This window comes from Solanum stenotomum, chromosome 6 (assembly GCF_019186545.1).
Source record: "Solanum stenotomum isolate F172 chromosome 6, ASM1918654v1, whole genome shotgun sequence".
NCBI classification, from domain to species: Eukaryota; Viridiplantae; Streptophyta; class Magnoliopsida; order Solanales; family Solanaceae; genus Solanum; species Solanum stenotomum.
This window is the reverse complement of record NC_064287.1, coordinates 24,276,548-24,302,222: the sequence shown is the minus strand read 5'-3', so window position 1 is coordinate 24,302,222 and position 25,675 is coordinate 24,276,548. Positions and strand designations below refer to the sequence as shown.

Sequence of the window (25,675 nt, the reverse complement as noted above, 5' to 3'; positions counted from 1 at the left end):
AAAAGGAAATGAAGTGTTGTGAGCACCACATTTCATGAGGATGAAAGTCACTGAGCCTAAATGACCATACCTTTACACTCAGCCCCGTTACAAGCCTTGTTAAGACCTTTGTGATCTTAAGAAAGTCAAAACAAATGTTGATTGGAAAATACGGGCAAACCTATGGGTGAAAGTATGCATTGTGTTCCTCTTTGTGAGTGTGAGCATTGTGTCTGATTCCTGAACTTTAAATTGATTATACCATTGCATGTGAAAATGGAATCATCATTTGTGTGAGGGCATTCGAAAGCTTTTGTTGAGCTTGAACTTGCATTTGAAGCAAGTATTGTGAGCTTGAAAATCTTTGGTAATGGTGTGTCACACCTTGAATTTTTGAGTACACAATTGATCCTTGCATAAGTAAATTGAGTCTTGTTGTGTGCATTCATGATTGTGTCTTATGTAGCACTGTTTGAGACACTGTTATTGAACGGCTGGACTTGATTTTTACTTGAGGACAAGCAAAAGTTTAAGTTGGGGGTGTTGATGAGTCCACAAATTGGACTCATTTAGGGCTATATTTTAATAGAAATTGTGTTCTTAAATGCTTATTTTATCTCAATACCTGATGAAAACTCTTAAGTGTCAGGTATTTGAAGTTTGTAGGAAAGCATGGACACTACGTCACAAAAAGGAATGAAAGGGCTGAAAAGAACGAAGAAATGAAGGCTTGAGGATTGCCGAGTCCACTTGGCGAGTCGCCGAAGGGTCTTACTTCGCATTTTGTTCTAGTGTGCTGAACCATGAAAGAAAGGATCAAGTCGGCGAAAAAAGGGAGCAGTCGGCGCATCGCTGAGAAGTTCTGCGAAGCAGTACCATATCGCCCAATGATGCTGAAGGTTGGTGGAAGAGGGTGCTGAACTACACCAAAGAGCAAATCTCCGAGTTGATCGACGATTCCGACTAAAGATGCCGAATGTTCCGCTGCAGCACAAATCTGTGAAAACTATAAATACTAATTAGAGTTGTAGTTTTAAGAGTCGAACATTATTATAATTTTCAATCTAGAATATTAGCTTTCCATATGTTTACTCTAAGTTTGAAAGTGTTTTGAAGAGTTGAAAAAGAAGAGGGTTTCATCTCTTTCAATTTGGAAGTGGGTCTCTTGGATTCTTCACTCTTTGCCTAAATTAAAACTTAAATCTTCATACCCATTTGATTTCAACATCATTGAAGGTATAAATTTCTATTCCTTGATGTGATGCTAAAACCCCCAATTCTGGGGGTGTGATTTAGCGAATATTTGTTAAGATTGTTGTTAGGTCTTGCTTGCTGATAGATTAGATGTAGTTTAATGGTGATTTCGTCTAGTAGTTGTGGATGAATTTAATAAATTTGTAGTTGCAAATACAAGTTTATTTATGTGTTTTCGGCTTGCGAGAGAGAGAAGTCGCGAAAACAAGACTACTAGATTGATGGCCTAAGGAGTGGGTCGACATGAGGTTCAGCTCGAGTGAGTGAACCCTAGTCCCATATCCTAACACTCAGCTCGAGAGAGTGAGTGGGGTAAGGCGTAGGCTGGATTTAATGCGGCAAGTGGGTGTCCGAGAGGAACCCATTTGAAACGGGGTAAGTTTCTCGAGAGAGAACTTATTCCCACATAAAGCTTAGCCTAGTCACTATTACTCTATAAATTTTCTACCGAAAACATGTACCCAATAATTTAGATTAACCCGTATTCCGGTCACATCCCAAGAATTCACCTCTCATTGTTTAGATTTCATTATTGATTTCGCTAATTTTAGCATACTTGTGACAAAACCCCCATTTGATATTTGACACTTTTGTGTCACCCCCTTAATTTACTATGCTTTTAATCGTTAACTTCTTTAGCTACCACTAATTAGAATGAAATTTTAATCTTCTATTAATTTTCACCACCGCTCTCTTGGGACACGACCCCAACCCTTGGTTGGGTTACTATACTATTGCACGATCATAGACACCCGAACTGTAAGACATGTCATTGATTACGCAAACATCATCACACCCCTAGACTACACCCTAGACATTGCAGACACTCGACAACCATTGCTGGCCCCAAGTGATCCCTTGGCGTGGCTCAACTCTCAGCGGAAGACTTGCTCAACAACATTTGAACTCAAAAGTAAAACTTTACTCAATGTCTCAAAAGAGATACTCAGAGTATTTTAAATAAAACATTCACTGGCCAAAAGAGGCAACTCAAGTCTTAAATATTAAGAATAGAAATGAAAAGACTCATGAGCTACTACTGACTATCTATGAAGCCTCTAACTGACAAAGATGGAAATCGAGACAGGACCCACGACATTCTAACAAAACTGAAAAAAGTAAATGGAATCTTTCAGAAGCAAGGGGGCTCACCAAAGCTAACTCGAATTGTTGTGGTATCAACGAAGCGCCTGTTAATGACCCTGATCTCATGTATCTGCATCATGAAACGATGATGACCAAATGGCATCAGTATGTTGAATGTACGAGCATGTAAGGGGTAAACTGAACATAATATAAAAGCTTGAACTTTGAAAGAAGGAAACATACTCACCTCAACTCTGCTCAACTCAACCTCAACTCATGGGTACTCAACTCAATACAGTAGAAAAACAACAATAAAGATGTAGTTTATATAAAGCATTTAAAATAGTTGATAACAACTCAATGTATTTAAAAATACAATAATAACTCTTATTTGGGAGATTCTCTAACCGAAAACAATCACTATGCGTTATGTGATGATACAACGTCTCTCCCACGTTGCTAGAACTTTCCTATACCTTGTTGGAGTATAAGACATCTTCAACCAAGTAGATCCACTAAGTTATGCTTAAAAATCAATAAGAAATCATCTAAAAAGTATGACCCTTTCTACCCACGTTGGCGACATTGTTTATGAGGACTTTGAGTTATTTGAACTCATTTCAACATCGGTGCTCAATACTACTCCCTATTATATAACTCAGCTCATATGTTTAAAAAACATTTCCTCATCCTCAAACTTTGATATTATTACTCAAAAGGTTTCTCTTAAAAGAGATAGTACTCAAATCTCGTCACTAACTCATTTGAAAATCGATGTTTCCCATCATTTTAATTGTAAAAATATTTACATTTGGAAATACTTAGTCCCTATATATTGATTTTGAAAAATGAAACTCAACTCTCCCCATCCTCATACTTAAAGTACTCAAGTCTTAAAACAAGTTTTAAAAGTATATAAAAGACTTCTCAAAAGACTCTCTTAAACTCGAATCTTTTCTTGAATTTTAATTATGAATTAAACAGTTACGATTCATGATATGAAGGATTTTTTATGGTTAAATGTAGTTTATATCGCTTGGATTAAGAAAGGAATGAATGTTCGACTCAAAGGAACAAGTATTGATCGAAGGACGAAATGAAAAGTTGGTTGATTGTCACGACCCAAAAAGGGATGTGATGGCACTCGTCTTCTCTCACCAAGACAAGTTAGCTTAAGACCCAACAATTACGATAAATGCAGATGTAAAGTAAGAATAAAAGTATAATACTTTAATATAATGAGGAAATTCATAATCGACTTAAATATGTCCCCAACATCTGGTTGTCACGTGAACAAGCCTCTAATGTGTTATAACAAAATTGAAATAAAATATCAGTCTCAAATGGCATTGTTTCTAGAATAGAACAAGATCGTAAGTAAGGAGAAAGGAAGTCAACTGCACACGCAACTACCTCACAAACCTCCACAAGAAGCCTTAGACAAGAAAAGAAGAGAAAGTATCATGAAAGTCTGAGCTAGTAACCTACAAAAATGTGGAAGCAAGGGTTAGTACCAAATCACACGGTACTCAATAAGTAAACTTTTAAACACAAGCTAAGGGAATAGAATACGGGTACTCCTTACACCCCAACAGAACCTCCACAACTACAACATGCATAAAATAAGCCCAACCTAACAGTCCATAATTTACATAGCACACAGCTCAACAACAACCCTCTAAAAATTTCATATCCTCAACAACAAGCTCAATATTCATCAATCACAAGTTCAACCGAAAGGCACTCACAATATCAGAAACACACAACATCAAGTTCACCAATGATAAAGATATGCAATGCAATGAAATGCAATTTCAGGTATAGTGATGCATGTCTGACCTAATGATACACACCAGTTGTGTCTTAGTCCCGGATCAATGGGGGACATATTTGTCCATGCATCCGTCGCGGTGTGCGATACAATCCTCGATAATAAAATCCGTCGAGGCATGCGACACATCCCTCGATAATAGAATTCGTCGCGGCGTGCTACACGACCCTCAATAATAGTATCTATCGTGGCGCGCAACATGTCCCTTGAAATGGTACATCCTCTTTAATTTCTTATTCTTCCTCAATTCATATAACATTTATCACAACCATGTCTCAAAACCAATGCAAATGACATGTTCACATAAATAATTAAGAGATTACCATTTTCATAATAATGTACAATTCACAATAATACAATCGTGATACAATATCAACAATGAGTCAGTAAGCCTTTCAAACCAATCTCAACACATCACACACCAACAATTAATTACATTGCCTTTTATTACCCCTTTTTCATCATTAGAATTATTCAATATGGACAAGTTAACCCATCACCATGTCTCATAACTCCCCAACACATACCACAAGGAAATACACGATTCTATACACTTAACAAGAGTTTAGAAATCCACTTGCCTCAAATAGTCGAACAATCACTCCGGGACTTGAGCCTTCCCCTTTCGTTAGACTTCTAAATCAATTCAATCTATTCAATAAATAATCACAATAAGATTTTGAAACTAATGACACCCATATTGCTATATGTATAGCTTAGACCAAAAACTCACCCGAATTTATAAGAAAGTTTCTAAATCTTGATTCCAAACAATAGGTCAAATCTCATATTTTCTGAATTTTAAGTGTAGGGTTAAGTCATAATTTCTCCAAACACTACAACCCTAATAATTTTCATATAATATAATACAATCAATAGTTAATTACCTATCTTAATATACCAAAATTTAATCCGTAATGACTGTGAGACAATACACGTAAAAAATTACAACTTCGAATAGTCAAACTTAATGACTTAACCATAAAATCTCAACTAATTTAATGATTTAATATTATAACTTTAATATGTTAATCCCAAGAATATTGCCACAGCTTGATTGCTTACCAATCGCTGCCACATATTTGCGAACCTTCTCGGCATATGTGTATATGGTATAATGCATATTCAATCAGTACTAAATAACCACAACAATAAATAATTGGAACGATAAAGTTTAACAATTAGCTAAACGTGAATCTGTTGATTTCACGTCGGCCGCCTCTTAGCACTGATAAATTTGTGTTCCCTTCTTTTATCTTCTTTTCTAAATTAAATATATATTAAAAGTGACAAATCCTACTAACTTATTTTAATATATATGGCCAAATAATAGAGGGTCTTAAATAAATTATGGACTAAGCCCATTAACAATCTATTAAAAGTAGTTATTTAAAATGTACTCACTAATTAATTAACTATAGCTTAATGAATAGTTCAAAATTCTCAATCCAACTTCACCGACTAAATAGCAATGGCTCGGGACAACTATCGGGAGAGGTAAAATGATAGTTTAATGAAAATTTCCAAAAATGACCTTCTGGGTCATTACATTATCCACCACTAAAAATCATGTTTGAGGTCGAACATATAGAAGAAGAATGAAGAATAACCAACATTACCAAAAGTCTAAGTTATGACCTACCAATCAGTATTTATCTCTCTAAGTGAGCTCCTCCTTAAGACCATTCCATCAAGATCAACTACTAAGAACTGAACTTTCAAATCAAACTTTGAAAAATCTACAATTCACGAGTGATTATCAAGCCATAGACTAACCCATGCCCAATCTAAATTGAAATCCAATGGACCATAACACAACCATCATGACTAATCTCTTCTCACATAACCAAGATAACATTCTAAATCGCTACAACCATAAGTGAACTTTTACCAACCACCACACACTCATAATGCACAAACCATCACATTTCTTATCAAGATTTTCTTTTTCATGACACAAGCTTTTCACGCGCTTAAGTTATAAAAATCTGATCTTTAGACATTAGGTACTCATCAAAGGAGAATCAAACTTATCTAACCCAAAGAAGAAAATTATCGAGTAAACACCTAGTGAATGACACCCCCAAGCATAGAGAACCTCTAACAATAGTGCCAAAAAGCTAGATCCATAACTGTAATTGTGGACAACTCTTCAGAATGACATAATTAAACCANCCCCCCCCCCCCCCCCGCCACACACACATTCAATCACACATAGCAAAGACGTGACCTCGAGAACTAGATAAATATTAAGAGTGCCAGCCAACTTTAAGTATCCATTGTAGCTCTTCTATAAATTTTCATAAGCAAGGTTTTGCATGTAGAACCATTGATATAATTCAATTTCTCCAAAAACAACACCAAATATGTCAAATATGAAATGACCAAGTCTACCTAAGCATCCTACCCCTACTAAGAGGACATCACATGATCGGTACACCTGATCCACCACTAGAAATACACATATAGATATGGAAACACGCGTGAACATAGTCAATGAATCATACTCTTTTCATGTCCATAATGAGATAGGTGGTCAAATAAGAATGTACAAACCCAAGGTCGAATAACACAAGATACTCCCTCCATAGCACTCATATCAAACATTTACATTCCTCTAACCCAATCTCTCAATTTTTAGCCATCCATAATCAACCAATTTGATCCTCATTTATGATACCCATACTCAATTTATTAGACCCTACATACTTTTCACTTCATTCCACTAAAGTCCACACTCTTAATACTAACAACATATTATAACCACTTCGTCCATTTACCTTATTCTCAAATTATCACTAGTATCAAAGTCTTCTTAGCAAAAACATTGTTGCCAGTAAAAATTCTGAACTGAGGCTCCTTCTCTTTCCATTTAAACATTCCATGATAGACATGGGTGTCACAACAGGCTGATAGCACTAATTCCAAATCTGATAATACCTTCCTATTGAGATAGAACTAATGAATTGCCAAAAGTCGACTCCACATAATCATTCACATACCAACTTTCAACTACAATTCACACCCTTATACATATCATGCCAAAACTTAGAGAAATTCTTGGCTACCTCAATAAGTCTATATACTATGAGCACATAACCTCTATTTACTATCAAGTGTCTATGTGATGCATCATATCAGTATGTATTGTCCCATCAACAAAGTAGTTTCAATCCCCTCGAAATGCTCATTAACCATTTAAAATTGTAGGTTCACACTGTTGAACATCCACAAGTAACCTATCATCATTTAAACAATCTAGCTCGACATAACAACACATAATCTCACACACATCACTATTTTCACCCAAATCAAAAACCAATCTTCATAAAAGTTGTTGATAAATCCCTAGTAAGTCTATGCCAAACCATTTCACATCTCATAGTCATATCTGAACTCAAAGGCAAAAATCCATACAACCTTCAACTTCTAACCAAGGATCTTTACAAGAAGTCTTATTCTTTCACCTGTCTTGAATTCTTTCATGACGCAAATTTTGAATATCTTAAACTTTTCAATATACCAATTTCTTGTTCCCTTCGCTAACTTGCTTGCCAATCTTATCCTTTTGACCAACAACCCATGATATTTCTCTTTATACTCTAAACAAAAACTTTTAAGTGAAACTCTTCCTTGAGTACTTTAATAATTAAATATAACAAGCTTTATGACTCAAACGATGCACAAGTCCTTCAAAATGCTCAATACTCGATCCGATCGATCATTCCTTACCTTAATAGTCCATAACTTGACAAAACACACTACCACAAACGTAGACATACAATGGAAGACTTAAATTCACATTCCATATGTACAAATTACCAAACTCGAAACCACAAAAGAGCTTATCACAACACTCGAGCTAAATGTATGTAGATTTCTTCCTCAAATCTTATCCAACAATTTTTAACTCATATGATCGAAGCGTAACACTATCAAAATAACCATAGTAAAACAGATGGAACCACGTCTCTTTTAACACAATTCTTAACTCCTTGCAGCCAGAGTAAATATATTTTCTCCCGTTTCCTCCCAAAAGCTAAACTACATCTCATTGATTCTTTCCACTTATGACTTTTGCTCTTTTCAATTCTATTCGAGCGATATCCTAACTCCTCATAAAACTTTACATACAACCAGACTTCTCACAAAATAATAACAAACCATAACCTTAGATACTCGTAAAACGTCATTACAATACAAAAATTTGTTTATTCTATAATCCTTATCATATAGTTGCATCTCAATCACAATCTATCACAAACTCTTATTACCATTATGCTCGGTTAGCCATTGCCATCACCACGAAGACAACCTTGCCATCGACATGACATCTCAAACTCAGCTATACCAATAAAATTCAAAGGACTAACTTAATTTTATACGCACTTTCTTACAAAAATTATCAATTGCCTTCACACAAGTATACTATTTGGGACTTCCTTTACCCATAAGGTTGTCATTCCAATATCGATCAATTTCTTGGACCTTACGATGAAATCACCAGTCCTCATTTAAAACCATTGGGATACACTTCACAACCTAAATGCATTAATATTGTACCAATGATCCACCACCAAAACCTTTCCTATAAACAACGCTTAACCCACGTGTCCAGTAACAAACTAGTTGGTTTCTCAAATATAAATGCAACACCGAATATCATTATTCGAGCATTTGATAACCCTGATAACTATCTAAGTAGTTAGTATTCACACTAGACAATCAACGTATCCATTTTCATATACCACTGGTACCACACTATGAAAGCCTATTAGATCCTCCACTAGAACACATCATACATATCGAGAAGATCGTACCCAAATAGGTCACACATTTCTACCCATCGAATGACTATAAAATATTACCACATATGTTATGTATCTAGCCCAAGCTAAATGCATTCTTTCGTAGATCAAGTCAATAGGTGAAAAAGTAACACACTCTATAACTTTAACCAAGTAAGCATCGATACTATTGTAGTAGTCATATCATGACCCTCTTTGACGTAGACACAATTTATAAAATCATAGTCAGATTCTGACCTCAATTGACGCGACATCATTCTTATCATTTTCTAAACAATCCATTATATGAAAACTTTACTAACTGTGTTTTCTAAATTTACCGTGTTCATTATCTAGCCATCCTTTTAATTAACCATTCCACTTCCAATTGCCGAATAACTCAAGATATTGCATATACCACACAAGTAGTATTCTCTCTACCAGGGTAACTAACCTAAAAAAGATAACACATTAATGAAGTCCCTAAAATCATTATTCAACCTCATAATTCAAATATCCTCAAAATGCATTATCGAGCTATCACCTAACTCAACCCTTTCGAGTCCTTGAACATTCTAAATTTGACCACACATCATTTCTATAAGTCTATCAGTTCAAAGCCAAATCTAACCTCCAAGTCATAAACAACAATAATTACACACATGAAGAACCATACATGAGTCGTCACTATAAGGGGGAGAATGGAATGAATAGATAGGGAATCAGATCGGACCAAGGACGCATGATAGAGATTCAAGAAGTGAAGGTTTTTCTTAAAAGTCACTATAACCTCTCGAACATAAGTACATACGTCTCCGTACCGATCCTCGAGACTCTACTAAGACTCAGCTTGTATACACGTGAGACCTATGAACCTGGGGATCTGATACCATTTTGTCACGACCCAAAAAAGGATGTGATGCACTACAAGAAAGTGGAGATACAACGACATTTTCTAAATGTCGTATTATGATGTTTAAATGTCACAAATTTGTTTACCGACATTTATTTTACATTTGGACCAAATGTCGTAAATTTTAGTGTCGGGGATTTTTTCGACATTTAGGTAATTGTCGGAAAGATTTCGTGACATTTATTTTGTGACATTTAGGTAAATGTTGAAAAGAATTTGCGTCATCTACTTTGCAACATATATGTAAATGTTGGTAAGATTATTGCGACATTTATTTGTTGACATTTATATGAATGTCGATAAGAAATATATGACATTTATTTTTGACATTTAGGTGAATGTCAGTATGAGATATATGACATTTATTTTTGACATTTAGGTAAATGTCAGTATGAGATATATGACATTTATTTTCGACATTTAGGTAAATGTCGATATGAGATATATATGACATTTATTTTTGATAATTAGGTAAATGTTGGTATGAGATATATGACATTTATTTTTGACGTTTACGTAAATGTCGGTATGAAATATATGACATTTATTTTTGACATTTAAGTAAATATCGATATGAGATAAATGACATTTATTTTTTCGACATTTATGAAATGTCACTTAAACTTTCTGACATTTAGATTAAATGTTGGGAAAATAAATTTCAAGACACTTACTTGTGACATTTATAAAATGTCACATTGAAATTTCTGACACTTTAGTTAATGTCAACAAATGCTATTATTGAATGTCATAAAAATTGGTGACATTATTTTATATTTTGCTAAATGTCATATTAATATTCTAATGTCGGTACCAAGCTTCTTAAACATCCCAGAAAAATCTATATATAGTTTTGTCAAGACACAAATACATACAAACAATCTGTGCATTCAAAACTATCTTCTTCATGATAAGCAAGAAATATTATATAAAGCAAATATTTTCTAATATTATAATCAAAGAACAAAATAGCAACATAATAAGTTTCCTGTAACAGTAAACAATGTCAAAACAAATTATCTTTTCTATCTCAAGTAAAATTGAGATCTAACTAAATGTAATAATCTCAACATAAAACCAACTAATTAACTTCTAATTCAAATGGAATTAAAATCTCCAGAAAATTTGCAATAAATCTTTATGAAATCATCAATTCAAATGTCGAGCATGTTGAAGTTGATACTTGAACTCAATTTCCTTAAAAATTCTGCACAAGAAATGCACATAAGAAAATTTATAACTATATGATAATAGAAATTAGATCCCCATTAACTAGAACAAATTGGGATATCAAAAATGACTAATTGAATTTTTCTAAAAACAAAAATATTAAGAAATTGATGCAAAAGCAGTAATTATATACATGAAATTTTCCTCCTTTTGAAAGAAAAGAAAGATCTTGTAGTTTTTTTCAAACATACCCACTTCTTTTTATTTGTGCCAACTACGCTAGTTCCAGTCTTCTTGATCATGTTAGCCTGAGAAAAAACATTAAATTGATTATTTTGATACTTTATGAAATACAAAACTTAACATTTCATTGAATACATAAGTGTACCAATTTTCCCGAAAGGAAAATAAAAAAAAGCAACAAGAGAATCAACAAATTAATTGTTAGTTGTTCAGCTGGCAATACAGGTCCACTACCAGGCACTGTAAATGATTGAGATCCATGGCTTCTCACCGTTGGTGCAAGCACTACTCATAGAAAACTAAGAGCCACAGTATGTCTTGGTGATGGAAAAGAAATTGATGGGGAATCAGGATTCCAACCCAAAGACTTCTCCGAGACACTGTTACCACTGATTAGAAATGTCAATGATGCATTTTGCAGCACAGAGGCACTGGAGAATATGAATGTCAAAGGAAAATTTGTATTTGTGTATATCTGATGGTAATGTTACTAGAATTGATAAGGGACATCATGTGAAGGATGCTAGTGGTGCTGGAATGATACTCATGAACGATGAATTGCGAGGGTTCAATATCTCTGCCGAACCACAGGTTGTTCCAGCAACACATGAGGTGATCCAGGCTTAATCTATGACATCAAACCCGAGGATTATGTTCATTATTTATGTGGTTTAAAATACCCAAACAAAGTATCTTATATGTTTGTATTGAGAAAAGTGAATTACTCATCAACAATTCCTGAAGCAGAACTAAATTATCTTCTTTTTCAATTGGACATGGATTAGAAGCTCAAACATATACTAGGACAATGACTAATGTTTGTGAAGGTGTCTCGTCCTACGTTGTAGAGATTATTTTACCATAATCCAATAGATTCAAGAGATAACAACAAGCTAATAATTAGTATTAAAGAAGAACCAAAGCTATTGCAACAACACACTTAATATTATGTGACGAACTGTCTATCATTTGAAGGGCAACCAAGTTCGTACATCCTCAACTGATTGAACCAATGATAAAGAAAAACAATAGGTACACCACGACTTGACTTCACGCATAGAGTCAAAGAATCAAAAAGAGAGTAGGCAAAGGACAACAAAAGTCAATCAAAGAATTGTAATCAACCCTAAGTAAAGCTCTATGTAAAGCACAGGTAACCATCAGGCATCTACAACTTCGATTTGTAATTGGTTCACAATTTTTGGAAATTCAGACAAGGTATTTTGCATCAGAAATTCTTTAGCAACAACTAATATCTGCTTCTTGAATATAACAATTGAAATAGCCCAGAGGCAAAGTACTTCACCAAATTGGTACTCTTTAAGGATAAAGCCAACTTTGGTTAGCACATTCTTAGCAACTGTTGGTTAGGTTTGCTAACATAGATTAGACTCATATTTAAGTATGTAGAGTTAAGCACATGAATATTAAACAAACTTAACTGAAGCTGCACAAGCAATTCCCAGAAAAGTCACAGTCATACAGGTAAAAATATTATTACACATAGCTCTTATATTGATCTTGTTGAACCAGATCTGCCAAACAGTCCAGGTACAGGCAAAAATCATAACGAAGACAAGGCAGCAGCTGGGAAAACACAGGCAAACAAGTGGAATCCTTGAAAAAGTCTACATCTCTATCCCTTGACCAGGAAGAAAGTGAAATCTTCAATCTCCTTTACTTGACTGTGGTCCTATATAAGGAAGGAAGTGGACTTCTCTACCTGGTTTAGACTTTATACTTCTTTTTATGCTCTATTAGTAGTTTAGTACTCTAAACTATTTGCACCAGTTATTCTATATTTATTCGTGTGGTGATCTGTTGATTCTATCATTTTGATTTTTTGGTATTTATAAAATTGAGGAAATGATCTGTGTTCTAGAAGTGCTGCTCTAATGATTTTGGATATGTTGAGGTTGTATAATATCATAGTTTCTTTTCCATTTTGAGTCGTGCCTACAATTTTAATATCGAATACATTTCTAGTGTCTCCTTGATAAATTAGCATCTCTTACATCTTTGCCTATGAATTCCAATGTCCTGGTGTGTTTTTCCTTCCTTTATCGTTACTATGTTAGTGTTGTGCAGTTGCCTGTATGATGTGGGAGTTGGCAAATTCAGGAAAGCACTTCATCACTACAATAATAAATGGTTTTGATCTGGTGTCTAATTTTAAACCGATTATGTGTTACCAACTCCTATATCCCAAAATCCTCCCTCTATGCCTAATGTACTTGTAGGCATGGACAAAGAAAGAAATACAAAGGCCTCTAAGATCACAAGTATTGAATCAATGCTCCCATTACCCCTCACCCCTTTAGATAATTGTTTAACTGTTGTGGAAGTTGTTGGAGTGTTGGATGGAGGGTTGAAGGAGAATTTTACTAACTTGCATGAAGGGGTATCCAAAGGGGCCATTTTTCGGTGCGGAACTGGTAGTTGGGGGATTCATGAAAGTGGTAGTGTGGTAGGTGGTAGTGTGGTAGGTGAGTATTTTATTTTAAAGATTTTATTGTAGTATTCTTTTGCTAAGTGTCTTAATCTTGATATCCCTTTAATGATATTTTTTGGTAGTGTGAAATTCATGGTAAAATGTAATAATATTTATTGTAATATTCTTTCGATAGTTGTTTTAATCTGAATATTTCTTTAATATTATTTATGATGTATTCTAGATATAACATATCTTCGGTTCTTTGGTACATATATAAATTTTCCTTCATTAATTGTTCTAAGAGTTTTATATCTTCCATAGATTTTGTCCAATATTGTAAATATTCGTAGTTCATTTTAATCTGAATTTATTTCTAAATTATACCATTCTATTCTTTCGAAATCTAAATCATGTAGGTCTATTTCATACCATTCTTGATTTAATATATCTTCTGATTCGTAATCATTAAATATTTTTTCCCATATTATTCTTCTTAATTCGATTATTTCTATATTTTTAAGTACATATAAGATTAAAGTTTCGTAGTTTTTTATCATTTCATCATGCATGTATGTAGTCATGTTCTTTATTATGCAGGTTTTTTATTTCAAATTATTCCTTCCTATCATATTCATAATTGATTAAATTCATATTAGATCATTATGAACTAGATTATCTTTATCATGTTTTCCTGTCACTACTAGCATCGTACTTTAGCGGATACTTCCTTCTTATCAGCGCCTCAACTTTGTTTACTCCCCTAAACGGCTTCCTCGCCTACCGGTTTCAACATTAGGATGGCATAGTATAGAAGTTTTCTCCCTGTTTCCAGTGTGCTAATAAACTAGAAATCATGATTCAAATAATTCTAATACATAATAACTAACATAAATTTATTCAATCATATATATGATATTCAGGAATATATGAAATTAGTTCCGCATATTTTTTGAACAATATACCTTTGCCTCTTGCTTAGCCATGCTATCTGAAATATCTGACTGGATTTCAGATTTATCCATTAACTTTTAAGTAACTAGTATCTAAAGAGAGAGTGTTTATAAGAAAGTTTTTATAAAGTTAGGCAATGCCTGCTTTTTACAATGGTTCCTACTAAGTCTATATATAGACACACAAACTTACAATTCTAAAAGCTTATCCTAACACATTTTTTACACATGTCTACTTACTATTCATGACTACTATTCATGAATAGTTTTATTTTGTCTACTACTATCTACTTTACGACTTATTTGCACAATAATGTACACTATCTACTACATTTGTCATTATTTGACAAAAGACCCATACCTATTCCATACCTACTTTATGACATATCTTACACATATCTTGACAATATCTTGACAATTTTACACATATCTTGACAATCTATCTTCTTTCCGTTCTTATCTTTGACAACTTCACATTACATTATTACATAACTTTTTCCGCTTCTTATCTTCTTCTTGTTTTCTTCCTCGTTAATTATTCCAACTGGACATCTGGAATTATATTATCTTCTCCGTTGCACTTTGAACATATATGGTCCGGATATTTATGACCAATTAATTTACAATATCTGGTTAATAATTCTGCTGAAATAAATCCTTCTTTTAATGCTCGTGTCGTAGGTCGTTCTTCTGGCTTTAGTAGTGATAAAATCCATCTCTGGACTTCATCCATATCTGCTTTCCTTAGTTCCCTTGAATTGGAATAAATCATTAATTGATCTCTTGCATAGTAGCTCCATATAGCATTTCCATTTAAATAATTGTTTGCTAACTCTTGTATGATAGTTGATATACCAATTATTCTTTTATTGGCATAAAAACTTGGTATCTCTAATTTGCATATCTCTTCTTGTTGTCCGATATCCTCGGGTATAATCATATCTTTGGTTAACCCTATCTTGATAACTTGTATTGGAGGTTTTATTTCCTCGTATAATATCTCTGCTGTTGCCGTATAAAACTTTACAAAGAATAGATTTCCCTTAGTAACTCTCTTATAAGTAATAAATGCTCTATATAGTTCCGGTATTCCGCTTAGTTCTTCTCCGTCATATGTATATACAGTATTTAGTAATCCATAGTTATAACATGTCCTAACTAAGTTGGCGTTAGTTTTTGGTTGTGCAATTAGTTTATTATAACCTTGCAGTCTTTGGGTTAAATAATCTTGGTTTGGTTCTTTTGTAGTTGATCTGGGGTTGCGGTTTAAATAGGTTTGAATTTTGTGGATATTTTCAATATAGGTCCGTGTGATGTAATTATATGTCTTTTTCTCACTTTGGTTTTGCAAACTATCTGCGTATGTAGATGTTTGTGGTTCTATGGACACATGTTTAGGTGTTCTTTGGGTAAATGGTTTTGCAAATAGCTGGTTTAAGTTAGCATTTTTATGTTGTTTATCGCTAACTTGTTTGCTTGTACCTGCAGCTGTATTTAAACAAACGTTATGGGTTTTAAGGAGTTTCCCATCGTCTCCTTTTAGCTCTGGATTTTTTCCGTCTTCCGATCGACGTAGCTCCGCATTTTTATAGTCATGCTGCTGACTAGCTTTAGACTTCATATTATCTTCATTAATTTTTAGCTTTTGTATCTCGTTATCCATACTGTCCACTTTTATACAAAGTGTAGTTATGGCTTTGAGTATCTCTTCCATTGTATTTTCGTTCTCAGTCTGAGTAGCTTTGTCTTGATAAGTAATCTGCAATAACATTCTTATCAGTTTTTATTACTTCAATTGTAAATGTGAAATTTAATATATTTAATACCAATCTCCTTATTTCTTTTGTTGTTACCGAATCTTGTATTTTTCTTGTTAGCCACCATTTTACTTGTGTATTATCTGTTCTTATAATAAATTTGTTATATACAATATATGGTTCAAATGATAATAAACACTTATATACTGAATATAATTCTTTTCTATTTATTTCCCATTTTATTTCTGTATTATTAAACGTTCCTGAATAATACCTGCAATGATGTTCTATCGTAGTGTCATCATACCTGTATTTTAATATTCCTCCATAACTTTTTTCACTTGCATCTGATTCTATTATATAAGTAAATTTTTTATTTTCATCTGGAAAGTATAGTTTAGGTAAGTTTTTACATAATAATTTTACCTTTTGTATTTGTATTTGGTCTTTTTTATCAAACTGATATTCTATATCTTTCTTTAATTTTTGTTGTAATGGTTTTAAATTCTCTGCTAATTTTGGTATGTATTCTCTTACTTGATTTACTAGTCCTAAGAATGATTGTAATTTCTTTTTTGTGTCTAGTTGTTCATTTGAGTTAATTATTTTTTGTACTATATGTGTTTGCATTTTTATTCCGTTTTTATCAATTTGTATTCCTAAGAATTCTATTTGATTTTTCATTATATCAGCTTTCTTTTTACTTAGACTTATACCTGAATATTCTATGATGTGTATAAATTTTTCTAATAATCTTATATGTTCATCTTGTGTCTTAGAATATAATAATATATCATCGATGTACACTACACAATTTTCTATTTGTTTAAAGTAATTGTCCATAAAGTGTTGATATCTACCTGGTGCGTTTTTATATCCAAATGGTAATACATTCCATTCATAAAATCCTTGTGGTACAGTGAATGCTGTTAGTTTTTTAGATTCTTCTTCTAGTTTTAAGTGGTAAAATCCTGATTTACAATCAAATTTGCTAAAATAATTATATCCTTGTATTTGTCTTATCTTTAGTATTTTATTTGGTATCGGATAATTATATGTTTTAGTTTTTGCATTTAAATTTCTATAATCAATAACCATTCTACTTTTTCCTCTTTTTTGTTCACTATGTTTATTTACGATAAATGCCGGGCTTGTATGCTTACTATTGCTTTCTTGTATATATCCTTTTTCTAGTAATTCATCTATATGTATCTTAAATTCGGTTAAATCATTAAAATTATACTTTAATGGTTTTTGGGTTATTATACTGTTATTATCAATTAGCTCAATTTTTACTTTTGTTTTATGTTTTTCCCATCCTTGTAAAGGATCCTCACTATATAATAATTCTAACTTATCTTGAATTATTTTTACTTTATCTATAGAGAATATAATTAATTCTATTTTAGGGTCTTCTTCTTTTATATTTTCTAATTTTTGTGTAATTTTTTCACTTCCTTTTATCCATTCTGTTGTTTTTCGTTTTTTATTATTTACTCTTTTTGCTCCTATTTTTTGTTTACACGGTGTCGTGAACCACCAGTGTGTTTTTGTTATTATATGTGGGTATAATTTTTCTAAAAATGGCATTCCTAATAGCATATCTTTTGTAGTTAATTCAAAGTTATATATTTCTTCTATAGTTAATATCTTATCCCATATTTGTACTTTTATATTTTTTGCCTTATATGTGATCATGCTTCCTTCATTATTAAATCCTGTTACTACTATAGGTGTTTTTAATTTTTCCCACTTATCTTCTGGTAAACAATTATATTTACATATATTAGCTTCTGCTCCCGTATCTATCATTGGTGTATAATATCGGTTGTAATATCCTTCTATTATTATCTTCGCAAGTATATATATTTTCATATTTTTATCATACTAAAGTCCTTTTTATTATTACCCTTTTATTTTCATAATTTATTGTTAATTGTTTGTCTTCTAGATTATATGGTTTTACTTGTTCTAACCATTTTATTCCTAAGATGATATTTTCATTTCCTTGATATATTTTGAATTTTATCACTATTGGTACTCCTCCGATGATTATTTCCTTTTCTGTAGTTTCTTCGGTATATATTAATGCTTTTGGTAGTTCGGAGCATGATTGTTCAATAGTTATTATTTCATCTTCCGTCACTAATTCTCTTGTAATATAATTTTCTTCTCGTCCTGTATCTATTAGTATTAAATATTTTCGTTGTTCCATTATTCCCGTGATGTAGTAATGATATGGTTTTATGTCTTCTTCCATTGATTTTAGTGGGGTTTTATCTATTCTCCTTGAGGTACTCATTTTTGATGATATTTGGGGTATCTCATTGTTTATTCTTTTCGATGTGCTTAGTCTTTCTTTTACTATTTCTAAATCTTCTTCTATATCAATTTCATTATAACTATAATCATTTTTATCTATGACTGTAACTATTCTTTCAAAGGGATCTTCTATTTTTATTTTATTTATTTTATTTTTTGCTGTTATTTTGTGTTTTGTCGTTAAAACATATAAGTTTTTACATCTAGCTGTAAATATTTTACTTCCCGGGGCTAGTTCTATTCCTGACATTTTCCAATATAATACTAATGATTTATCTATATTTCTGTCATTTACTGCTACTGAGTAATTAGCACTTATTATAAATTTAAATTTTTGGTATATGAGGTTACCTTTTACCGCACTTATTATGCTTTTTTCTATAGGTTGTATAATTCTATCATCTGCTAAGTATATTTCTATGGGTGTATCTATTCCTTCTCTAAAACATGCTTTTATTAATATTTCTGTTCCTCCTAAATGTACATATTTAATTGGATTTTTAGCCTTAATATCTTGTATTTCTTTATTTATTATTCGTTTATTTATTATTGGTATTTTAGCTTTTCCTTTAGTGTATTTGCAATCTATGATATGTTCTCTTTGACTTACTACGTAATATTCTTCTTTTTGTCGTTTAAACCAGTTTCTTATTGTTGGTATTTCGAATATTTTTGCTACACTTAGGTCTAATTCTTTTCCTTTTATTTGCTCAAATATATTATTATCAAATATTATTTTTTGTTCTGTCGATTCTTCATCTTGATATTTTTCTTTAGTTATTATTTGTATATCTTTTTCAGTCATTGATATCGTATTCATTATCCGATTCTATTACTGAGCTATTTTCTATTTCATTTTCCGATAATTCATATATACTATCATTGCTTTCTAATTCATAATCTACGTACTCTATTTGTGTATATTTTTCATCGTCTATTATTATTTCTGATATTTGTTTTTTCTTTGGATTTTTAGGTAATTTACAATCTCTAGCTATATGTCCTAATTTTCCACAATTATAACAAGTACATTCCGTTAGTTTTCTTTTTGGTCTATATGGTCTTTTGGTTTTGTAGTTTTTTACATAGTACCTTCTTCTTGGTTTTTTATATTTATATTTTGATCTATATTTTTTATTATATTTCTTTTTATTTTTATAATATCTATCCGTACAACCAAATTGGGGTGCTGTCTTATTTTTGCAACATGCCAAGTTTTTTACTAATATTTTTTCCATTTTTATTTCTTCTTTATGTTTTTCACATAGTTCTATAAACCATCGTTGTAAGAATTTTATTCTAGCTCCTAAGGTATCTGTTAATTCTGCTTCATTCCAACTTTTTATTATTTTTGAATTAAAAGGTTCTGGTAATTTTGTAAAATATAATTTTCTTATTTCTTTACCTTCTTCTATGCTATATGTTCCTTTATAATAGTATTCTCTAAATGCACATGTATATTCATCTATGTAACACATATTACATATTGCTAATTTTGTCATTAGATTCCGATTTATGATTTTTTCTTTATTTTGTTCTTCTACCTCTGTTGTCATACTACTAAATTCATTTCTTATAGCTATTTCGTATTTATATAATATTTCCATGGTTGTAGTGGCTATTTCACCATCAAATTTTTTATTATTTCTTAAAGTTGTTAAGCTTTCATTTGTTAAATTTTGTAGCCATAATTTTACTGTTCCTATAATTGTTCTTTCTATGTATCCTGGTGCCTCTGCTATTACTATCTTGTTATCTATTAATTGTTTTGATATGTATCCTACCCATAATTGGATTGTTTTATTTATGTCTGCTACACAGTCTAAATCTAAAAATTCATGTTGTCCAGTTATTGGTTTAGGCGTCCATTTTTTATTTAATCTTTTATCCCATGTAGTTTTTTCTTTATTATATTGTTCATAATTTTTATTATAATATTTTGGATTAAAATTTTTTGGGTTTTTTACTCCTGATGTGCTAGGTTTTTCGTCCATGTCTACGTCTTCTGCATTTACTTCTAAATTCTTTGTATTATCTATATTTGCTAAAAGTTCCGTATATGTTTCACTTGTTTCCGAATGTTGTTCTAGATCATCATCGTTTATTTCATCAACTCTTATTTCGGGTAGATTATCTTGGTTATTTTCTTCTTTTTCTTCTAATTCATCTTGTAATTGCAATTTTTCTTTAATTTTAATTATCTCATTTGCTAATTTTGTTTTTTGTTCTTTTTCTTTTTGTTTAATTTCATACATTTCTTTTAATATTGCTAGCTCTTTTTCTAGCTCTATTATTTTAGTATTTTTTACTTCTTCTAATTGTTGTACTTCCTTTTTTGCTTGTTGTTTTATTTTTTCAATTTCCGTTCTTCTATCTATTTCTTCATTTTCTTTTGTTATTCTTACCATAGCAGTTAAACTATCTTCTAGTTTTACCGTTTCTTTTTCTAACATTAAACTTATATTATCACCTATTTTCTTATATCTTCTTCCTAGATTAGAAAATATTATCTTTATTTTTAATCCGTCATAATTTTCATATGTTTTTTCATCTATTGCGTATTCTTCTTTATTCATTTATAAATTATGTTGTAGTTTATATTCTAAGTTATTTATTTGTATTTCTAGATATAAAATAGTTTTTCTTTGTGCTACTATAGATTTGTGACAAATTCCTGCGAATATATTATTGTTAAGTCTATTTTGCCTATGTTCTAATTCTTGTCGTTTTTCTATAATTATTTCATTAAGTTTTTGTCTATATTCGTTATTCTTGTTATTCATTGTATTTTTAAATATTGAATATATTTATATTCTATTTTAGATATATTATTTATTAATTGATCTAATTTTTCATTATCAGTCTTTGTGATATTAAGTTGTTTATAATCCGGATATAATTTATTTAATTTTCTTCTTATTTTTCTTAATTTTCTACTCGTATGTTTCTTACCGTGTTTCTTATTATCCATAGCTACATGAGAATTTACACACTGACCCTAAGAAAGTCCCTAGAGATTCTACTACCACTTCTCATCAGACCACACAAGAGAACGAGCACAATCGACTCATCCATCAGGGAAAGGTTTCCGGTCAGGGACACAGTAAACAGAATGATCAACAGGGTAATCTTAATACTTCTCATAACACTCAAAAAAAGAATTAGAAAAAAGAATGTTCATTAGAGAGAATGGGAGCAGAACATACAAGTTAGTGGGGACACAAAGCAAGGGCAAACTATCAACAACAAATCTCTGAAAAGAAGAGAGATGCGATCAAAAGAAGGCAACAACAAGCAGCAGGGACATAAGAGAATAAGGGGCAAGAGGTACAGGTTCAAGTTGGTCAATATGAACATAGCAAGACCATAAATACAGACTATGAAATGATACATTCTGAGGATGAGTTTGATCAGGACACATAGTCTTTGGTGCAAGTTTTTCAATTTTGGAGGCTTAATGCATGAAAGAGTTGACTTTTGTCAACATCCGAAGATTCTGATGTCGGATCAAAATTGCGTCAGCTCCATCATCTACAATTGGGTCCTTTTGGTGTAGAATGATGTTTGGTTCGGGTTTTGAGGCTTCTATTTGGAGTGTGTACGATTAGGCGTTTTAGCTTTTGTGGTGAAAACTAGAAATAATATGGTAAATTAACACAATTTATTTCACTATACCAACTAAAAAATAACAACAACAACAACAACAACAACAACCAAAAGAAAAAGATGATCACTTAGACTGTCTATGTGTACATGACACGCAATTAACAGTTTGTCGATTAATCCATATTAAACAAGAAAGAGGAATTAGTTGATCTCATGATCATATAAATGTTGGGATTTATGCAATTAAAATAAAATTCAAAATTTTAATGAAATTTTCTCTAACCTTTCTTGTGTGAACACCTGGAACAAGTGATGATGGTTGTTGACAATCTTCAAGTGGGTTATCAGGAACCTATTGCAAAAGAGGAAGACTATTATAATTAAGAGAAACTAAATTTTCATCTAAAAAAAGTACTTTTTTGTGAGCAACACACTTATTTCACCTGCTCTGATTTTAAATTTGCATCAATATTAATTCCCAAAGACTCTACATATGCTTGTATTCCTTCCTTCACTTTATCCGCTATAATTTCTTCCATATCCATTTTTGCTTCCGATAATTTTCTCTCCATCACTTCGTTATTCTCTTTTGCTTCCTCTTTCGCTTCTAACAACTTTTTATCCATCGCTTCCATCTCTTTTTTTACTTCATACATCTTCTCTTTCATCTCAATTTTCATAGCTGAGGTAGCTTTTTGAACTTCCATCTCAAACCTTGTATCAAAATCTCTTTTTTCAGCTTGAGATCGTTTATATACGGGGCCATCTACTAAGCTAGGAGATGCTCCTTTTCCTAGAGTTCAGACAATTCCATGAGTGTCTGATCCCATTACTTTGGAGTACATATCATTAGGAGCACTTCCAGGGACATTCAACTCAGGATACACCTCGGCAACATCATCCATTTGTTTCTTTTTGAAAGAAAGGTAAAGTAATGGGAAGTTTTTAAAAAAAATTGTAATAGAAAGAAAATATCTATATATTTTTAAAGAGTAAGAGTTTACCATAACTTCACCAGCTATCTCATTTACTGGTTGTTTATTTGCTCTAATGTGAGTTTTTTTGAACACCTCAATACGAGTTGGCTTTACACCATTATTCATCTTTGTCATATGCTTGAATAGTAAGAGATTGACATTAAATATTCACGATAAGTATTATTTAATATATAAATTATGAAAAATAAATAGTGATTACTTCGTACATCGTTTATAATTTGAGAATGACTTTTTCTCCCTGATGTGTGTGGCATAGTCAATTCTTTTCGACTTTCTTTGTTTCTCTCACTCTTTTCCTAGAAATTTGAACACAACAATATATAAGAGGACATGCGCAATCTTGAATATATAAAAGAAATAGCCAAGAAAAAATATAAAATAATTTAAAAATTGTGGATCTTCATACGTTAAATGGGGTTGTTTTTTTTTTTTAAAAAAATATTAAATTATATCCATATAAAAAACCTTAGTTAATAATATAAAGAAAAAACTTCCAATCCTAAAAAAATTAAAAGAACCCACAACCATTAAATAACCAATTTAAAATTTGAATTTCAAATATTAATTAATCTTATCCCTAAAAAAACGTTTAAACTTACATTTTAAAATATCAATAATATTTTATTTGAATTAATAATGATTGTTTTTTAAAAAATAAAAATATTACGAAACGAAATCGACAAATTATAAACATATTTTTTATAAATATATAACATAATATATAATCATAAGGAATAATTCTAAATATCTTACGTATGTTTTTATGACAAAATTTATTTTTAAAATTTTTTTAAAAATAATTTTATAAAAAACAAAAAAATCAAATAAAATATATTTCAAACATGTATGTATTCCCTGTTTCTTTCACTAATCTTCTTTGTTTGTTTGTGCAATCATCAATCAGATTCCATCATCACGTAGAATACTTGATTAATTAAATAAAAGTATGATAAGAAATAAATAGAGTTGTGAAAGCAAGAAACTAAAATTTTATCTATATTAAAAGATGAGTAATAGAAGGACATAAGTGAACAAATATTTTTAAAAAAACACACACATGACAAAATGTTAACACAATACGCTACATATGAACAAGAAAATAAAAAAGTAGTAAATAAAAATTTCAATGTAAGCCGATAAATATCTAAATTTGATATAAGAAATTGTTTAGAAATATGAAAAATATCATACTTATACTAATAAGATCACATAATTGATATCATACTATATATAATGGCAAAAATAATAAAAAAATAATCAATGAGAAGCTCTCAAGCAATATTTTAAAATAAAAATAAAATACAAAATTTTCATGTGGATATTTTAGTTTTAAAGGTAATACTCAAATTATTATATCTAAGAGAATAAATTCTCTTAAAATGTTCACTTTACTACTAAATTACATATTTTTCATTAAATTTTTTATTACTCACTTAATAATTATATTTGATCTATAATTAAAATGTGGATAACTTTAATAATAGATTTTCTTTTACTTTAATAAACTTAAAATGAAAGTTTTATTCTAAGTAAGATGAAAGTTTTATTTTTAACCTAAATAAGATGAAAGTTTTATTTTTAAGCATAAATAAGATGAAAATCTTACTTTTAAGCTAAGTAAGATGAACATTTTATTTTAAGCTAAATAAGATGAAAGTTTAATTTTTAAGTTATATAAGATGAAAGTTTAATTTTTAAAACATACGGCACAATGATGGAAATGCACACACAAAAATATTTAAGCTAAATAAAATGGAAATTTGGGAAATTTGAGATATTTGCCAAAAATATTTATCAACTAATGACAAATTGTATGGACAAACGCTATTTGCGAAATTTTTTCCCAAATATTACTTGGAAAATGTATGCCCAAATTTTCCCCCAAATATTTATAAGTGTGCCCTATAAATACTCAATAAAAAATAAGCTAAACTAACGAGTTCCCTCCAATAACTTTTTGCCTGAATTTCAGAAAATAAGAGTACTACCATATTTTTGGCTAAAATACTAAGCTCCCCCCATATTTTCTATTTCCCCCCAATTTCTAAAAAAATAGAAGCCCTAAATTTCTTTCAAAGGTTTCTTCTCAATCAGTTTAGCTAAGTCGCTTATTCTCAATTCTCCATTCTTATGCGTTTATCTGATTTATGACTTGGAAATTTCATCCATGGTAACCTTAAGTCTCCTTGTTTGGTGGAAAAAAGTGTTGGGACTTTTGATGTTTTTGGGAAATGGAGATAAAACAAGGTTTCTTCTCAGCCTTTGAGGAAGGGGTGGTGCGGGTTATCGTCAGGTAGGTCAGGAGCGATGACTCCGCCGAGAAGTGGGTCACCCATCACCTCTTT

General features: G+C 31.2%; 2 protein-coding genes across 3 annotated transcripts in view; both read right to left on the bottom strand.

Moving 5' to 3' along the window:
• LOC125867126 (probable protein S-acyltransferase 19) overlaps window positions 1-25,675 on the bottom strand; it is a 1,047,372-nt gene that overhangs the window by 719,933 nt on the left and 301,764 nt on the right. The gene's annotated exons all lie outside the window — the stretch shown is intronic.
• Window positions 11,141-22,993, bottom strand: LOC125867140 (uncharacterized). 2 transcript variants are annotated; one of them, XM_049547575.1, is made up of 3 exons: window positions 22,780-22,993; window positions 22,616-22,684; window positions 11,141-11,328 (listed from the first exon to the last, which is right to left on the bottom strand). In XM_049547575.1, exons 1-3 carry the CDS (start codon window positions 22,986-22,988, stop codon window positions 11,319-11,321), a joined length of 288 nt encoding a protein of 95 aa, XP_049403532.1. In that variant the 5' UTR covers window positions 22,989-22,993; the 3' UTR covers window positions 11,141-11,318. The 2 variants fall into 2 exon arrangements, with proteins under 2 accessions (XP_049403532.1, XP_049403531.1); XM_049547574.1 differs by having other exon boundaries at window positions 11,143-11,328; window positions 22,776-22,993.

What these genes read in the sequence shown, in the direction of transcription:
- LOC125867140 (XM_049547574.1), bottom strand. Translation starts at nt 22,988, where the DNA reads ATGTATGAAGTAAAAAAAGAGATGGAAGCGATGGATAAAAAGTTGTTA. An exon ending in CAAATTTAAAATCAGAGCAG is followed by an intron (nt 22,685 to 22,775) that starts GTGAAATAAGTG and finishes CTTTTGCAATAG; the next exon opens with GTTCCTGATAACCCACTTGA. An exon ending in CAGGTGTTCACACAAGAAAG is followed by an intron (nt 11,329 to 22,615) that starts GTTAGAGAAAAT and finishes GTTTTTTCTCAG; the next exon opens with GCTAACATGATCAAGAAGAC.